General features: G+C 38.4%; 1 protein-coding gene across 2 annotated transcripts in view; it reads right to left on the reverse strand.

Annotated features, from left to right (window-relative positions):
* The window catches only part of DOCK4 (dedicator of cytokinesis 4), a 432,507-nt gene that overhangs the window by 210,695 nt on the left and 205,812 nt on the right, over window positions 1-16,000 (reverse strand). For both annotated transcript variants that reach the window (XM_047849499.1, XM_047849498.1), the window contains exon 8: window positions 9,058-9,209. In XM_047849499.1, the coding sequence (XP_047705455.1) occupies window positions 9,058-9,209 (152 nt within the window). The remainder of the gene's footprint in view (window positions 1-9,057; window positions 9,210-16,000) is intronic.

Consider the following 16,000-nt stretch of genomic DNA (forward strand, 5'->3'; position numbering starts at 1 on the left):
CAAGCAGCAAACACAGGGCAGAATCCTGATGAAATGACCAGAATCCTGATGAAAAGAACACCAATCTGGTCATCTTTTAAAACACAGGAGGGGCGCCTGAGCGGCTCAGTCAGTTAAGAATCCAATTCTTGATTTCTGCTCATGTCATGATCTCATGGTTTGTGAGATCACACCCAGCGTGGAGCCTGCTTGAGATTCTCTCTTTCCTCTCTTTCTCTGCCCCTTCTCTGCTCATGCGCTCTCACTCTCTCTTTTTCTCAAAATGAATAAAAATCATTAAAACACAGGAATCAGGGTAAAAGGACCTTCTGGTCACATTCTATGACATGGCATGGCTTAAGTAAGAAGAGACAAGTAGCCAGAATAAGTGCAGAGAGCTAAAGCGAATGAGGAAGCCAGTTGTCAACCCAATGACTCTATGAGCTTCCACTTTTCTGCCACCTTGAATTTCCAGCCACTTATTATTATAATACTGTATTAATCTGCAATTTGAAAAATAATTGATATCATGCAGCTCTTAAAATACTACAGGGAAAAAGAGTGGATGGAGCGCTTCTACCTGGGTGTTCTTGGCTTGAATGAAGTTATTTCTTTGCTTCTTTTGTTTTTAGATCTTCCTCCTGGTCCATTTCTTAAAATGTCTCCTATTAAAGACATCACCACATCTCTAAAGCAATTATTGTTGTTGTTGTTAATATGTGACACAGAAGTATGACCAAAGGGAAGCAAACCACCAAATCTGATCTACTCCAAAGTGACAACAGTCCCAATGTTCACGCACCTGCTGGAAGAATTAAATGATGGAAAAGAAGAGGCAGAGTGGAAAGCAGTGGTGCCTTTAAAGAGGAGGCCCCAGGGAAGGTCACTGTGGGTCACTGATGTACAGACACCCACAGTGAAATGTGTGCCAACATGTCTAGACACAGCAGGAAACGCTCTGGGCCGTATGGAATAGTTGATATTGCCACAGTCCAAGGAGAATCGCTGAACGCCTTCTTCATCTATTTTTGTTCTCAAGCAGAGTTGTGCCCCCTGCACGTATGGCCAGACTTTTTCTCGACATTGTTGCTTTGCTTTGGAGAGGTTACAATTTTGAGTTAGCTTTATACCATAAGACTCTAAGAAGAGATCTATGCCAGCTCTCTTTTAACATTCACAACCATACATGCTCCTAATTTATGACAAAAATATAAATGCTGAACTTATGTGATCACACTATAATAAGTTGTAAATGATGTATGAAATGAGAAATTCTAGCACAGTGCTCAGAGAATTAAAAAAATCTCATCTGCTCTTCTAACTGTGTTATGTACTACAATACATACACAAAAATATTAGCATTTTTCCTAGTCTGGGCTGAATAACTATGCTCTTTGACAGCTGCCTTCTGGAAGCTCTTGAAAAATTTTCCCAGTAACTGAATTTTTCAAAACAAAACAAAACAAAACAAAACAAAACAAAACAAAACAAAACAAAACAAAACAAAACTCCACTTCTTTAATTTCCTTTAAAAAAATGAAACGGCTAGTATTAGATCACATCTGCCTCTGAAGAGACCTATCGGAAGCTACAGTTTTAATTTTTTTTTATTTTCCTCATCATTATGCTAGATTCCCAATCTGCTCATTCTTTTCCAACTCTGAGGTTTCAGTCGCCAACTCCCATCACCTGCTTCTGATCCCTACTTCCTGAACACCTCTGGCAAAAGCTGGGTAACCTGGGAGCAAGCATGCACTACCCCTTTCAGACGTCTCTCTTTGGAGGGGACTCACCACACTCAACAATTCAATTACTCCTCTCCATCTCGTTTCCTATCACACTTCTGCTCAGAGTCCACCTACCTTGTTCCTGTAACTCACTTTCAGCCCCCAATTTCCTTTCATCCTCTCTTTTGCTCCCCAATGATAGCGGACATTATTTTCCAACGTTAACTATAAAAGGTCAAGGCCACAAACCCAGTCGCTCCTTTCCATCTCAACATCTTCTGTCCATTTTCTGCCCTCACCTCTCTTCCTTCCACGTCAGAAGGAGTGCCCTTCCTCTCAAAGTAGAGTCCTTCACTTGCATCCTGAATCCCTTCTGCCACTTGCTCCTTTGAATCATCCCATACTGCTGACGCACAACAGTTCCTCCCACGTACTTGTGTAACGAGTGAATGAATGAACAGGTAAACGGTTAGAAGGAACATGCCATTCACAGAAGGTTTCACAGAACTGTTCCATTTCCTCACCTTTGAGAGGGCAAACCAGTACTAATTCCGAGTTTCTGAGAAGCTGATCCTAACGAAGACACAGGACTTTCCTTGAGCATATAAGGTACTTCCTCTCCCAGAATCCTTATTAATCTTCTAAAAGCTGCTATTTTGCTTTATATATAAGTCAAAGGTTATACTTTAAAGGTAATATTATGATACACATGTTATAGAATACTGAATGTCTTAGACTGCAGGAAAACATTTCCTCCTAAGTTTTGTCAAATATATTATGAAGAATATTATTTTCAGTTTATGTAAACGTAGGAATATTATTCTAGGCAGAATGGAATCCAGACTATTCACACAACTAGCGACTAGACCAGACTAATAAACCAGTCTTCTTCAAAGAGACTGTAAAACATGCTTGCTCTCATTGCTTTTTTGCCTACAGGCATAAAACATCTGAAGCAGATGATTTATTAACAATACACACTATACTGCTAAAAGTTAAACCACGAACCCATATACCTACCACAGGGAATCCACAACCACTAAATTTCATCACACTAATTCCACCCATCCCTTTATTCTTTCTTTATTTTTCATGCCCCCCCACCCCCCCACCCCATGTGAAGTATTTTAAAGCAAATCACATCCCTGATGCCATTCTACCTGTTTACTATTAAGTCTCTCTGAATCTTACCTAACCATAACAGTATGTACCTAAAAAAAATGAACAAGAATTCTTTGTAAAATGTCAAGAATTCAAGACCAAACACCATGTATCATTTCTGGTTATGTTAAACTGTATTTCTTATTTGGGTTTTTGAAAATCATAATCTTTATAGCCAATATTTACTGACCAATTACAAGTGCCAAGCATTATGCTAAGAAGTATATCTATTATCTCATTTAATCCTCAAATAGTCCCAAGAGGAAAGTGCTATTATCATCTTCATTTAGCAGACAGTTAACAACCATAAGAGACATAAACTAACTTACCCAGGTTGATGCAGCTATGGAATTAAAAACCCAGGATTTGGACCCAGACCCTCTGACACCAGAACTGAGCCACTTACATACCATATAGTGGTGCCTTCACCACTATACAGGAAGATATGTGTCTTGAGGATGAACATAAATTCAGATCTGTTTCATAGTCCTATATGAATCCATGTAAGAAACCTGTGCCTCACCAATAATATTCACTACTTACCTTTTTCTTAAGTGACAGAATTAGAATGATATACTAAAAAAGAAGGTGACTGTGGGCAGTATAAATTTTACATGGAGTGAAGCATTTCAAGGAAAATGGAGAGTTTAGATGTATGATTGTAGGAAAAATACAGAACTTCAGGAAAGAATGTGAACAAGGTACCAACAGAAAGTAAATTTTATCTTAATTTCATTACTATGAGAAGACTTGGAATTTAGTCATCAGAGTAAGACTTTCCAGAAGTACTACTCTGCCGCTATTTTCTCAAGTAAAAGCCCATGCCAGCAGTGTGCATGCATGACCAGTCTTGTACTAAGCTAAGTACCCATGTGTGGCACTGAGACCCTATTAAATATATTCTCTGATGAGAATGAAACACAGTAATAGATTAGTCCTGAAACAAATTTACAGCTTTAATTAATGAAGCCTTACAGTACATCAGTAAACAAAGTAATGAAAGTTACAAAGGGAAGTAGTCAGCCAGTGAGCTATGTCATATTCATTGGCCCATGTAATTTATAGTCTGTTATAGATTAAGTGACACATGTCCATACAGGGAAGGTATGAATGAATACACATATGCATCGCTGTACAGCCTACGGAAAACATAAACGCTAGGAGTATTTCTGTCACTAAACTGTTCAACACCCAATTTCAAATGCCAGCCAGAGGAGACACATTTGCAGCATATAATGTTAAGTGGTTTGATTTCTTTATATATACATATACATATATATACATGTGAATTTATATATGTATATTTGTATTTATATATAAATATATTTATGTGTGTATATATATGTATATCCTGATATTCCCAATCCTGCAGTTCAGTTTATGCACACCCATACCCTTTCCTTTCTCCCTGTCACTGCCCCATGGATCATCTCCCCACCTGCAGTCTCAAACCAGTCTCCTGATGCCTCCAAAGGGACACTGATCCAGCAATTACTTCCCCTCTCCCCTGAGTGTAACCTCTCCTTTGTTAGGGGATCCTTCCTGTCAATGGAGCTCAAGTCTCTCCCATTCCAGGTTCTTAAAAAAAGAACCAAACCCTGAACACACCCCTTACTACACACTGGTGAGTAAACCTTGGTTGAAAAAGAAAAGAGAATATGATAAATACTGAAGAAGATGACAATAGCGGTTAAGAGTACTGATACCTGATGAGGCTACAAGTTAAAATACCAGCTGTGTCGCCTCGCACAAGTTACTTATTACCCCGGGGCCTCACTTTCCCCATCCATAAAAAAATGGGGATATTAAAAGTCCCTACCTTAGAGAGTTGTTACAAGGGATAAACAGATATTTTTAAAAGAGCTTAGAACAGTGCCTGGCACATCATAAGCATTATATGAGTGTTTTGTTAAATAAATAGAGAAGAAGAAAATAAAATAAAGTTACAGATAATATCTAGGGAAATGACTCCCTGACTTTTCCAGCTATCCCCCCGTGGACTGGGGAAATGACAAACTTTCAACCAGATAGATTCACCCCAAAAGCATTTTACTCATATAAAACTAGATTTTTCAAACTTTTTTTTTTTTTTTTACTAATTATGTTTTACAGTGCTATATCATGTCAAGGCTGTACAAAACTCAACTAAATAAAAGTGTGTTCTATTTGCTGATAGTCCAATGCAGCTTTATCTGCAGGCTTCTCTGGGTCGGTGCTGTCACACAGACAAACGAGGAAGGGAAACTGGAAAAGAAGTACAGGGTCGGTGTACGTTAGCAAGATGGTGTCAGAAGTAGACAAAATCTTTACGGATGCTTACAGCAAGAGTTGGATGCCACACGCATCAGACGCCTAATATTCTGGGGTCCCTTCAGGTAAAATTAACCGGCTTCCTAAGTATGGCCCAATTTCAGTGACAATTTAAGATTGTTTTTGGAAAAGGTACCCTTCGGTTTTGAGGAGATACCATGTGTGCCATTGTTCCACTGAGTGAACCAGAAGGGGACCATTTTCACACGTTGTCTCCTTTTGCATTTGACATCTCCAAGTACCGCTATGACTTTTATCACTGGCATACGGAGTGAGCCAATGCTACTTCGCTTTTCTTCAAGTATTTTGAGGACTCAATTCAGAAAACCAATTTCTGGAGCACAGAGTATTTGTGAGGCCCTCTGCCTAGATCTAGTATTATCATTATCAGTAATTTATAACAACCTATTATTAATACTATCAGTCTCTGGAGTTCTAACTCTGGCCAGTAAAATCCTGCTCAACTATGGAAACTTTCAGGTAAATACTGAAGCCCTTGAGGACTGAGGCCCACAGGGTAGAGTGGGACAGACTGCCAGCTTGTAGCTCAGTTTTGCCTCCTGCCGGGTCTATAAGCTTAGACCAGTTACCTACCCTGTCTGTGCCTTGGTTCACTCCCTATAAGATCAGTGCTGGTAATATTTTTAAAGCATTTAGAAAGAAGTCTGGAAAATGGATAGTGTTCAATAAATGCTGGCTGTTTGCTTCTTGGAGGAGGAAAGTTAAAACAAAAAAAGAAAAAAAAAAGTCCTAACCAGTTGTCTGCCTTGTGGCAGAAATAAACATCTACCTCTCATCATCACTCCTCTCCAGGCTTTGCACATGTCAGTCACTCTAGTTACACCGGGACAAGGTAACTTCCTATGATTAATAGTCAGGATGATGCTGTCAGATTACACTTAAAATGTGTTTTATTTTTTGTAAATTAGAGCACTAATGATCTTCTTTAACAACAAGAGCATTCACTTAAACATACCATCTTTTGTCTATGGGCTTTCATTACTTGGGCTGGACTTTGAATTCAGAAAAGGAAAAATAAAAATCAAATGACCTAGTTTCCTCAAAAGAGAAATACAAAAAAATCTAAGAGGGAAAGAGAGAGGGGGGGAAAAAAAAAGGTGAAATGAGACTTGTGAAACTTAACAACCAGCTACGATATATGGATTTTATATGGATCTTATAAGTTACAACCTCCTTATTTGGAATTTGTAAAACTATATTTATGAGTCAATATGGGAATACTGAATACTGCCTGGATATGGATATCTGATGATAAGGGAATATTCATTTCTTAGTAATTTCTTTAGAGTTCTGCTTTTTAGGGCTATACCCCCAAATATTTACATACAAAAATAAAAGGATGTCGAGGAATTGCCTCCAAGTAATCTGGGGGCAAAGAAGAGGACCAGAAAGAGGTGTGGTTAAAACAAGACCCAGCCTGAGATGATCACTGTTGAAGCTGAAGGCAGGTACACGTGTACGATACTATTCTACTGTTTCACGTCTGAAATTTTATTAAAAAAAAAAAAAAAAGGAAGCTTTACAAGACATGCATGTTGATTTTAAAATACCATACATCCCATACTGCATCCATTGTTGGGCCTAAGAAGAAACACAAGAAAGTCTCACAGTCATATCTTACCTTTCTGATACCCTTTCCTGAGAAGATGTGAATACTTTACACTCATTAGCTATGCTGGGAGCAATGAAGGAAGCCAGACCTGTCACCGGTTTCAAGATGAAGGAAAAGACAGAGGTGAGTGAAGACGTCAGGGAAGCAGCAGTCAACTGGGAAGACCACAATCACGTCCAGTCTTCAGATCTGTGCACCCTAAGGCCTCTTCAAGAGTTAATGGTGATATTGCCCTGTGCCATCAATGGAACCGAAGCCACTCACAGCAAGGTTTTAGAAGCTCCTTAAAAGAACAATCACTACGCTGCCCAAGGCCTCGGAAAGCCAAGCAAATAAATGTGAGACTGTTTTAACACCTACTAAGCACATATTTTCATTCTTACTCATTTCTTTGCAGATCATCTTTACGGTGATTATGAGTTTGGGAGGTGAGAGCCAACAGCCAAACTCAGTAAGTAGAAGCAATGAAGAAGGATTTAGGCTTGATTTCTTCTAGGGTCATTACCTCTCAGGTGGTTTATTAGAGGCGTGCGTGTGACAGAAGAAAGGGGAGGGGAAGAGGAAGAATGGGCAGAGGGAGAAGGGGGAGGCCGGCACACGTCACAGACTAAGAAAAAGGTCCAGCTCCTGGTCTGAACTTGGGGACTGCAAAAACATATTCTGAGGCTTCTGTACCCAGGTTATTTTCCTACTTTCACCAAGTAAACAGGAACAAAACAAGGGGAATTCTGTCGATTCCCGACAAAACCACGAGACCAGCCAATATTAATCTTAAATTAAATTAATGCACTTCCTATAGTAATGCAATGTGAACATCAGTGGCCAAGGGGAATTTGTAGTCCTCAAAACCTTAGCCTAATAAGCCTGAGCAAAAGAGTGACCTCATGCCTCCCTTTTACATTCTCACTGTTTGTTAACTATTTTAGAGACAACATATTATACAATGTTATGAGGAACTTGTTAAACTACCTGGAAAAACCAAGCTAAGACAGACCTCAATATGTTAGCAAGTATTATCTCTAAATAATCTTCCCTATTTCTAAAGCAAGTGCTAAGCTGTAACTTGGATCTGTTTTTCAAGACTTTTTTTCTTCCCTTTTTAGTACTGCTGGTTTGTGAAGGGGGAAAAGTTTTCTAACTCACTGATTCATTTCCTCCAAAAGTATGTAAAGCAGATTTTGAAACTATTATCACAGTTATTTACACATCTCATAAACTCTGTCCTTTCTACCCCAAAATGCTATCTTTAAATTGTATGGATATAGTTCTCTGTCCAGAAAAGTCCTCTTACTAGTAAGTAATGATTAACATATAAAATAATTCACCAAAGATTTTATGGCTAAAAATGCATTAAAAGTAAACTTCACACATATTGCTTAGGAAAAAAATATTTTTTTACCAGGAAAAAATACTCCAGAATTACTGTGTGTTTATAAAACAATATATGTGGCTCAGAGTTACTTAAAACTGTCAGCATTTATTAAGCATAATTTTTAAAAAATATGGTAAAGTTGGGTCATTATGTATGATTTGTGTGATACGATTTAAATTATAAATTAAAATTTTTAAGGTAAAAGATGGGGTGCATTGTGTTTAGCTTTTAAACAAATCTAAAAGATTTCAAAACACAAAAAAAGTCTCAACAAGGGTTGAGGCCTTTGAAAGACAACCAAAATATTCACTATAGGTTTCTCCTATATATTGAAAACTTGCCCTCAGAAAAGACTCTGAGAACTTAGAAAGAAAAAAAAAAGTATGTGAAACTGTTTACTATTTCACAGCTCTAAAACTCTAATGGGAAGGCTTCCAAGTATTTACGTCTTTCTCAATATTACCCGATACAGATAGGATAAGAATAATGTAATGGTTTAGTGAAATTTTCAAAAATAAAACTCGTTGAGCCTGATAATAAAACATAGTTAAGATTACGTGTTCCTCGCATTATCAGTACCAAGTAACTCAAATAACAGACCTGATATCAATGCCATACTTTCATTTAGTAATAATTATCACGGTTCTAGAGCCTTTTTGAGTTTTTCAAAGAACTTCTATAGGCATCACACATCTAACTTTCATGGGAACCTCCAGAGGGTAGGCAAGCTTAGAAATTCACACAGTTCTACAAATGAGAAAATTGTGGCTGACAGAGTTAAAGTATGCAACGTCATATATCCCAAAGCTTGCCAATTACAAATACTCACCATTCCAACATTAAAACATTCAAGGCAGGTTTTCATGTGCCGTTACCTGATTGGCCGATTCTCTTTACTGTCAAACAGAGAGAAGATGACCTCAAGCTCCTCTCCCAGGTTAGAACACATGAGGCTCTTCATTTGCACAAAGAGGTGGTGATTGCTGGCCTGTACTGGAGTATCTTTCTTCCGATGTCGGTGCTCCATCTGAAGGACACCCCCAACAACAAGAACATGATAAGCATGGACTGAAGAAAACAATGTGACCCAAAAACCAGATAGCTACAGTATGATTAAGTTGTCCTGTGCCATCATTTTCTTTTTCCTGTGGGTTTGGCATCTATTTGGATGTTACATTCCAAATTTTCTTCCAACTCCTAAAATAAGAAACCATGAAGTTTCCAGACCATTAAGGAATCTTGCTTTAATAATTTGGTTTTTAATCATTAATGTTAAAAGGATACCAACTTGGGGCACCTAGGTGGCTCAGTTAGTTAAGACTCCGACTTTGGCTCAGGTCATGATCTCATGGATTGTGGGTTCAAGCCCCACAATGGGTTTTGGGCTGACATTGTGGAGCCTACTTGGGATTCTCTCTCTCTCTCTCTCTCTCTCTCTCTCTCTCTCTGTCTCTCTGTCTCTCTGTCTCTCTCTCTCTCCCTCTCCCCTGTCTGCCCCTCCCCCACTTGCACTTTCTTGCTCTCTCAAAATAAATAAGCTTTACCAAAAAAAAAGAAAAAAAAAAGATACCAACTTATTGAGTAGATCTATGAAGTAAGAAGCTCAAAAGATTCTACTGTTCCCTTATCAGCTTCCAAGGTGAGAACAAATTACTAGTCATCTTTAAAACGGCAGACTAGAAGTGCCTGGGTGGCTCAGTCAGTTAAGTGTCTGACCTTGGCTCAGGTCATGATCTTGCAGTCTGTGAGTTCGAGCCCCGCATCAGGTTCTGTGCTGACAGCTCAGAGCCTGGAGCCTGCTCCAGATTCTGTGTTTCCCTCTCTCTCTCTGACCCACCCTCCTCAAAAATAAATAAACATTAACAAATTCTTTTTGAAAACCAGACTAAATCTGTCTGGTCATTTCACTGATGGCAGTTGAACAATGCAGCTGTCACTTCACATCTGTCATAGTTCAAAGTCCTTTTATGTATACTCAATTGCAAAATTGTGGTAGTTTTCTGAGACATGTTGTGGCAAGTGATATTCAATCACTAGAGCAAGAAGATATTTCTAACTTGCAGTGGAGCTATATGGAGGCAGACTGGGAAAGTCAGGGAGATGTCTAGGGGGAAGAGCAGCATCCATATCCATCTCATTTCTGCCCTCAATATGGCTACATGGGCTACACTTGGGAGGCAGAATCAGAAGTGGAAAATAATACAAAATAAAGGAGGAAAGGATTCACCCGTGGTTTCAGGGTGAAGAGAACATGCGGGTGATCATTCAGGCAACACATACTTGTTAAATGTCTATTATGTGCCAAGCACTGGGAACACACTGATGAGGAAAACCAGAAATAGCCCCTACCTTCACAGATCTTATCTACCAGAGGGAACAGACATCAGCAAAATCATCCCACATACAGATGGAAAAATACACTGTGACGAATGGAAGGGAAGAACCAGATTATCATGAACATCTATAAGGAAGCAATCTGCCTTTGCATCTGGGCAGTCAGAGGAGGCGTCTTGAGACAGTGATATTTTGGCCAAGAGCCAAAGAATGAGCCGGGCCGAAGAACCATCTCGGACAGTGCTTCTCAGACTATGTAGAGAAAAAAACCAGCTTGTTCTCCCCTCAATCTACTATAAACAGATATTTTTTGTTTCTAAACCTTTACTCACCATTTTTGTACTTGGACCAACTACAAACAGTTCATGGTCCAGCTAGTTCATGGACCACCTTTGAGGAGAACTGATTCAGGGTAAGAGCATGGGGAAAACATACACAAACACTTGTGTATTCACAGAACAGGTGCTAAGAATGTGGAGGACTTTTGCTTTCCTAACAAAGACTTACTAATGACCACCTCTTTTGGTTGACCTGACAATTAAAAAAAAAAAATAGCTCAGGAATTAACTCCATAGTAATGAGGTAATATCCTTTGCTTATGGTTAAGGTACATAATTCTGTACATTAGTTATCCTTTTATGTTTCTTAGTTCAACAAGTGCTGACTGACCAACATTTGAAAGGAAAAATATGCCATCTAAACTTACAGTTGTAAATGTAACAATGAAATTACCATGATTTTTTCATGCTTTTATCTTTAATTTGAACTACTCAAAAAGTAAACAGTTTAAAAACCCAATTAACCAAATGCATCTGTAATCACTGTATACTCAACAGGTACAATGGACGTCTCTCTGTGAAAGTGAAGTTAAGTACACTTTCTTGTAAAGTGCACCTCAGCATTGTGTTATGTGTTAGTCATAATTGCTAGAAAAAGCTTCCTGCAGAGAAATATTCTATCAGTAAAAAAAAAAAAAAAAAGGCATAAGCATTGTTTTCTGAGAAGGCTGCTCTATATTGCTCTTTCAAAATTCTTTTTCAACAGAGCAAAAGAAGCATCATACATTCACATAACTACATCTCTTTAACTCACAAAGAGCCTTTTTATTTTCTGAAAAATGCTAACTATCTACTGGTATACTTAAAAGTTCAGGGTATTACCGCACCAAGTACCGTGAACAAATGAATGACTACCAAAGACTAGAGTGGGAAAAACAGGCATAAAAAAACCTTATTTAAATAAAGGACCTCGAGGAGTTGTCTGGTCTTCAAATAGCACAGAGTTCCTAGCATCAGTCATGACATTCACTAAAAACTAAGCCCTGGCAGGGGGGGAGGGGGGGAAAGCTCCTTTACTCATGCAAGGAATTCAATATATCTAGATCAGTGGTTCTCAACCTTGGCTGCACTTTAGAATCACCAAGAGAGCTTTTAAAAAATACTTATGCATAGGACCTATCCCAGAACAATTAAATTAGAATTTCTAGGGGATGGGGGAGCCAAGAGAGTGATAGTTTTAAAAGCTCCCCGGGTGATTCTAATGTGCAATGAGGGTTGAAAACTATTGATTGAGATCATATGCTAAGACATGCAAATCACAGCTGATTGAAAAATGCATTGTTGCATCTTCTGTGCAGTTACTGCCTTGCAACCTTGGATCTTTGCATGCATGCTTGTAATAAGCCTGCCTGCTTCCACCCTGATTATGCACATGTGACATGTGTCCTCACAAATTGCACTAAAGTCCCCCTTCCCTTAACCCACCACTGTTCCAGGTCTGGAAGAGATTTGGACTTAAGTAGGTTATGATTATTTATCTCTTGGAAACTCACTACTATGGAGAAATGCTAAAAATATCTCTGTGAAAATAGTATTACAAAAACAAAATTAAAAAGGCATGTTCACACATCAAGGGCGATAATTTGGCAGTTGTAATAAACAGACAAAAATCCATCTCAGAAATAATTTATGGTTAAAAGGCACCTATCAGTTACTATACATGTGCTTACAGTTTAACTAGATTTTTGATTAGGAAAGAGATTCATTCCAAAGATTTATTTAAGGTATGCAAATTTTGTGTCCTCATAGAATGTATAAATTACCGGGTGAATGGTCTATACCATGGTTTTTCAACTTCAGCATTACTGATAATTCAGGCAGGATATTTCTGTGTTGTGGGGCTGTCCTGGGTTTTGTGGGATGTTTAGCAGCTTTTTCTGACCTCTACCCACCAGCACCTCTCCTCACCCCCATCCCACGCCATCTCCATTTGTGACAACCAAAAATGTCTCCAGACATTGACAAATGTCCTCTGCTCTCTGAGAACCATTGGTCTATACACTAAGGATCACAAAGCAAGCAGCTAACATGATCTTATAAAACCAAGAAAGGTTCGTAAAAAGATACTCTGCATGTACAGATAACCAGAGAATCTAGCTACGGTTCTCTTTATTTATAGAAGTATTGAGATCTGGCCTTTGGCGGAAAACCAAAAGTTCCAAGTGGACATATGTTAGCACTGTGAGGTTTAGCATGTGTTAACCGCTTAGATGAACATAATCGGGTGAGAAAGGTCTGCTAATGGGCTACCAAAAACCTAAAGCAAGACTTTCCCCCTCACCCCAATGATAATGTATGGATTTAGTAAGGTGCAAACGCTTGTGTTTCAAATAGAACATGGAGAAGACATTTAAAAGACAACAAACAACCTCTACTGTATGCCAAGGCCCTTGATCCCTAAGAGACAATAAACAACAACAACAACAACAACAACAACAACAACAAAAAGGGTTTGGTGGTGATACCTGCAAAATTCTTCCTGGTAAGGAAGTCACTCACTATATGTTACCTGCAGGAAAAGACCAGTGCTATGGAAAATGTGAAGTATTGCTACACCAGGATATAAACAGAAACCTGAAGCTTGAAAGTAACATGTCCTTCTGAAGTTTATTATAATTTGCATTTTTCTTGGGCTATTGTTTGCTTTAGGAACAGTAAAATACAACCACTACTGGGAGAAATTTCATGTAAAATCACAAATGAAGAGTTTGGGCTAGGTTTTGAGGTATTAAAAATGAAAAACACCCTCGAATGGTGGTCACTGCTCATCAGCAGCAGTCTCTTCCACCTGTGGCAGTCATTGCTGGTCCATCCCAGTCCAGGTAAGACCCTAGGGTCCTATCAACATAGCACTCCTGGCACCACCACTAACCAATTAGAATGTTGAAAGAGAAGAAGTCAATATGCCATCCCGTATAAGACACAGAATGAAAGGAACAAAGATAAAATTACACACACACACACGGAATCAAACTAGAAAAAATAAAATGTATTTGCCTAAGACATTATTAGTTGCTTATCAAATATTTGATATTCCTAGCTAAATGTGGAGATGTGACTAGTATGATCTAGCCAGTGAAATGGAACTGCAAATGTTGTGTGGAATTTCCAGCAAAGCTCTCTTCAAGTTGTTGAACTGAGCAGAACCTACCTCTTTTCTACTGCTGGAGAGTGGACGTAATGGCTACAGCTCTTGCAGCTATATTATACATTCAAGTATCCTTGATGATGGAAGCCAAGTACTTTATAGCAGAAAAATAAGAGCCTGTATCACTTTTCACACCATGAAAGCACATACAAGCCCAGAACTTCCTGCCTGTTGGCTTGTATATTGTGAGAAAGAAAGAAATTTGTATTATGTCGAAGTTTCTATTATTTATTTCATTGGCCACAGCCAGATCTAGTCTTAACATTTACCATATAAGGTATCAATTATTCTTGCCACTTTGCCTAATAAGGATGAAATAAAGGTGAACGAAGCATGAAAATCAACAAAATGCTTGGGTGCTCTGGCAACACTAACTGCCAAGGAAAGGTATTTTACATGCATTTCTTATTTAATCTTCATAACAAATATGGTAAGAATTATTTCCTTACTTAATAGACGAAGAAATTGAAGTTTTGAGAGAGAGACTAAGCAATCAGCTCAAGACCACAGATCTGGTAAAGGGAAGAGAAAAAATTCCAATCTACTTTTTTGGGTCTATACCCACTGGTCTTTTAATAATACCGTAACAACCTCAAAAATAGTGTGAGTGATTGCTTATTAAGTACAAAACACTGTACAAGACTATCTTGGGCATAACAGATGAAGTATAAGACAGTGCCCACTCTGAAGAAACTTCAAATTGAGTGAGATTAAAAAACAGAAGTGAGAGACAAATTTGATGCTTAATGAGTTAAATAAAACAACTAAAATAAAGATGTCTCATTAAAGGATATGACAGGCAAATCAATTAAACTCATTTTATTTGTTATACAAGCTAAGAATTAGTGATAATTTTACCTTGGAAAACTCTTATTTTGTCTCCTTCCTCTTTCGCTGCCTCCCTCCAATTAACCTTTAACTGTGTTTTTGCTACGTACCCAATATTCTGCTTAGCACTGATGCCACAAACTTCCTGCTTCTTGACTCGCAAAGGTCAAGGTGTACCACCTTTGGCACAAAGGTGTGCCACATGAGACATCACTCTCAAGAAGCTCAATGTGAAGGAAATTCTCTACAAAAAAAGAGAACTAATTCCAACTGATATAATAAAGTGTAGATAATCCAAACAGATGAGCGACTAAGGAAAAAAAGTGGTACAAGAATTGCTTTCTATAATCAGACATAAGCCCTAATGGGCTTACTGATGATTTTTCCTCTCATTTTTCAGATACAGATAATCTCAGGTGAAGAAAATCCCAATATCCTATGAAGAATATTGTAAGCTTGGGAAGCTATCCAAAAGAGGCAGGATCTTGCAAAAGGTACTCCTTTGAGCATCACTGTAAGATTCATGGAGCTTTGGCCTTTGAAAGCCCTTCCCAAACACATTTTTCTTTTATTGGGGGTTTTAAAAGGGCCTAGTTAATATCAAGAGATTAGTTAATTTTTTATGTAAGTATTAAGAATAAAAGGCTAGGGGTGCCAGGGAGGCTCGGTCGGTTGGGCATCCAACTCTTGATTTCAGCTCAGGTCATGATCTCATGGTTCAGGGGTTCAAGCCCCACATCAGGCTCTGCATTGATGGTGCAGAGTCTGCTTGGGCTTCTCTCTCTCTCTCTGCCCCTCCCCTCTATCTCTCTCTCTCAAAATAAACATTTTCAAAATGCAAATAATGCTCTATGTATAAATGAACAAACGTTCTATGTATAAATGAATAAAAAATGCCCTCTCTCTCTCACTCTCTCTCAAAATAAATAAATAAACACTGGAAAAAAAAAGAATACAACGCTAAATACAAGGTAGATTGGACTAGATTTGGGGAATCTAGATGCCAAGTAAATAAGTGAACCTTAACCTACCATGTAACTAGAAGAAAACTCAAGTCACAGGTGATTCCATAATGGGCAATATGATCAAATATCTTAGGATTATTACCAGACTTTAGCACTTAAGATGGATTAGGGTCTAGGAGGGGTGGGGGTGACACCAGCAGTTGGA

The sequence above is a fragment of the Prionailurus viverrinus genome, chromosome A2 (assembly GCF_022837055.1).
Source record: "Prionailurus viverrinus isolate Anna chromosome A2, UM_Priviv_1.0, whole genome shotgun sequence".
NCBI classification, from domain to species: Eukaryota; Metazoa; Chordata; class Mammalia; order Carnivora; family Felidae; genus Prionailurus; species Prionailurus viverrinus.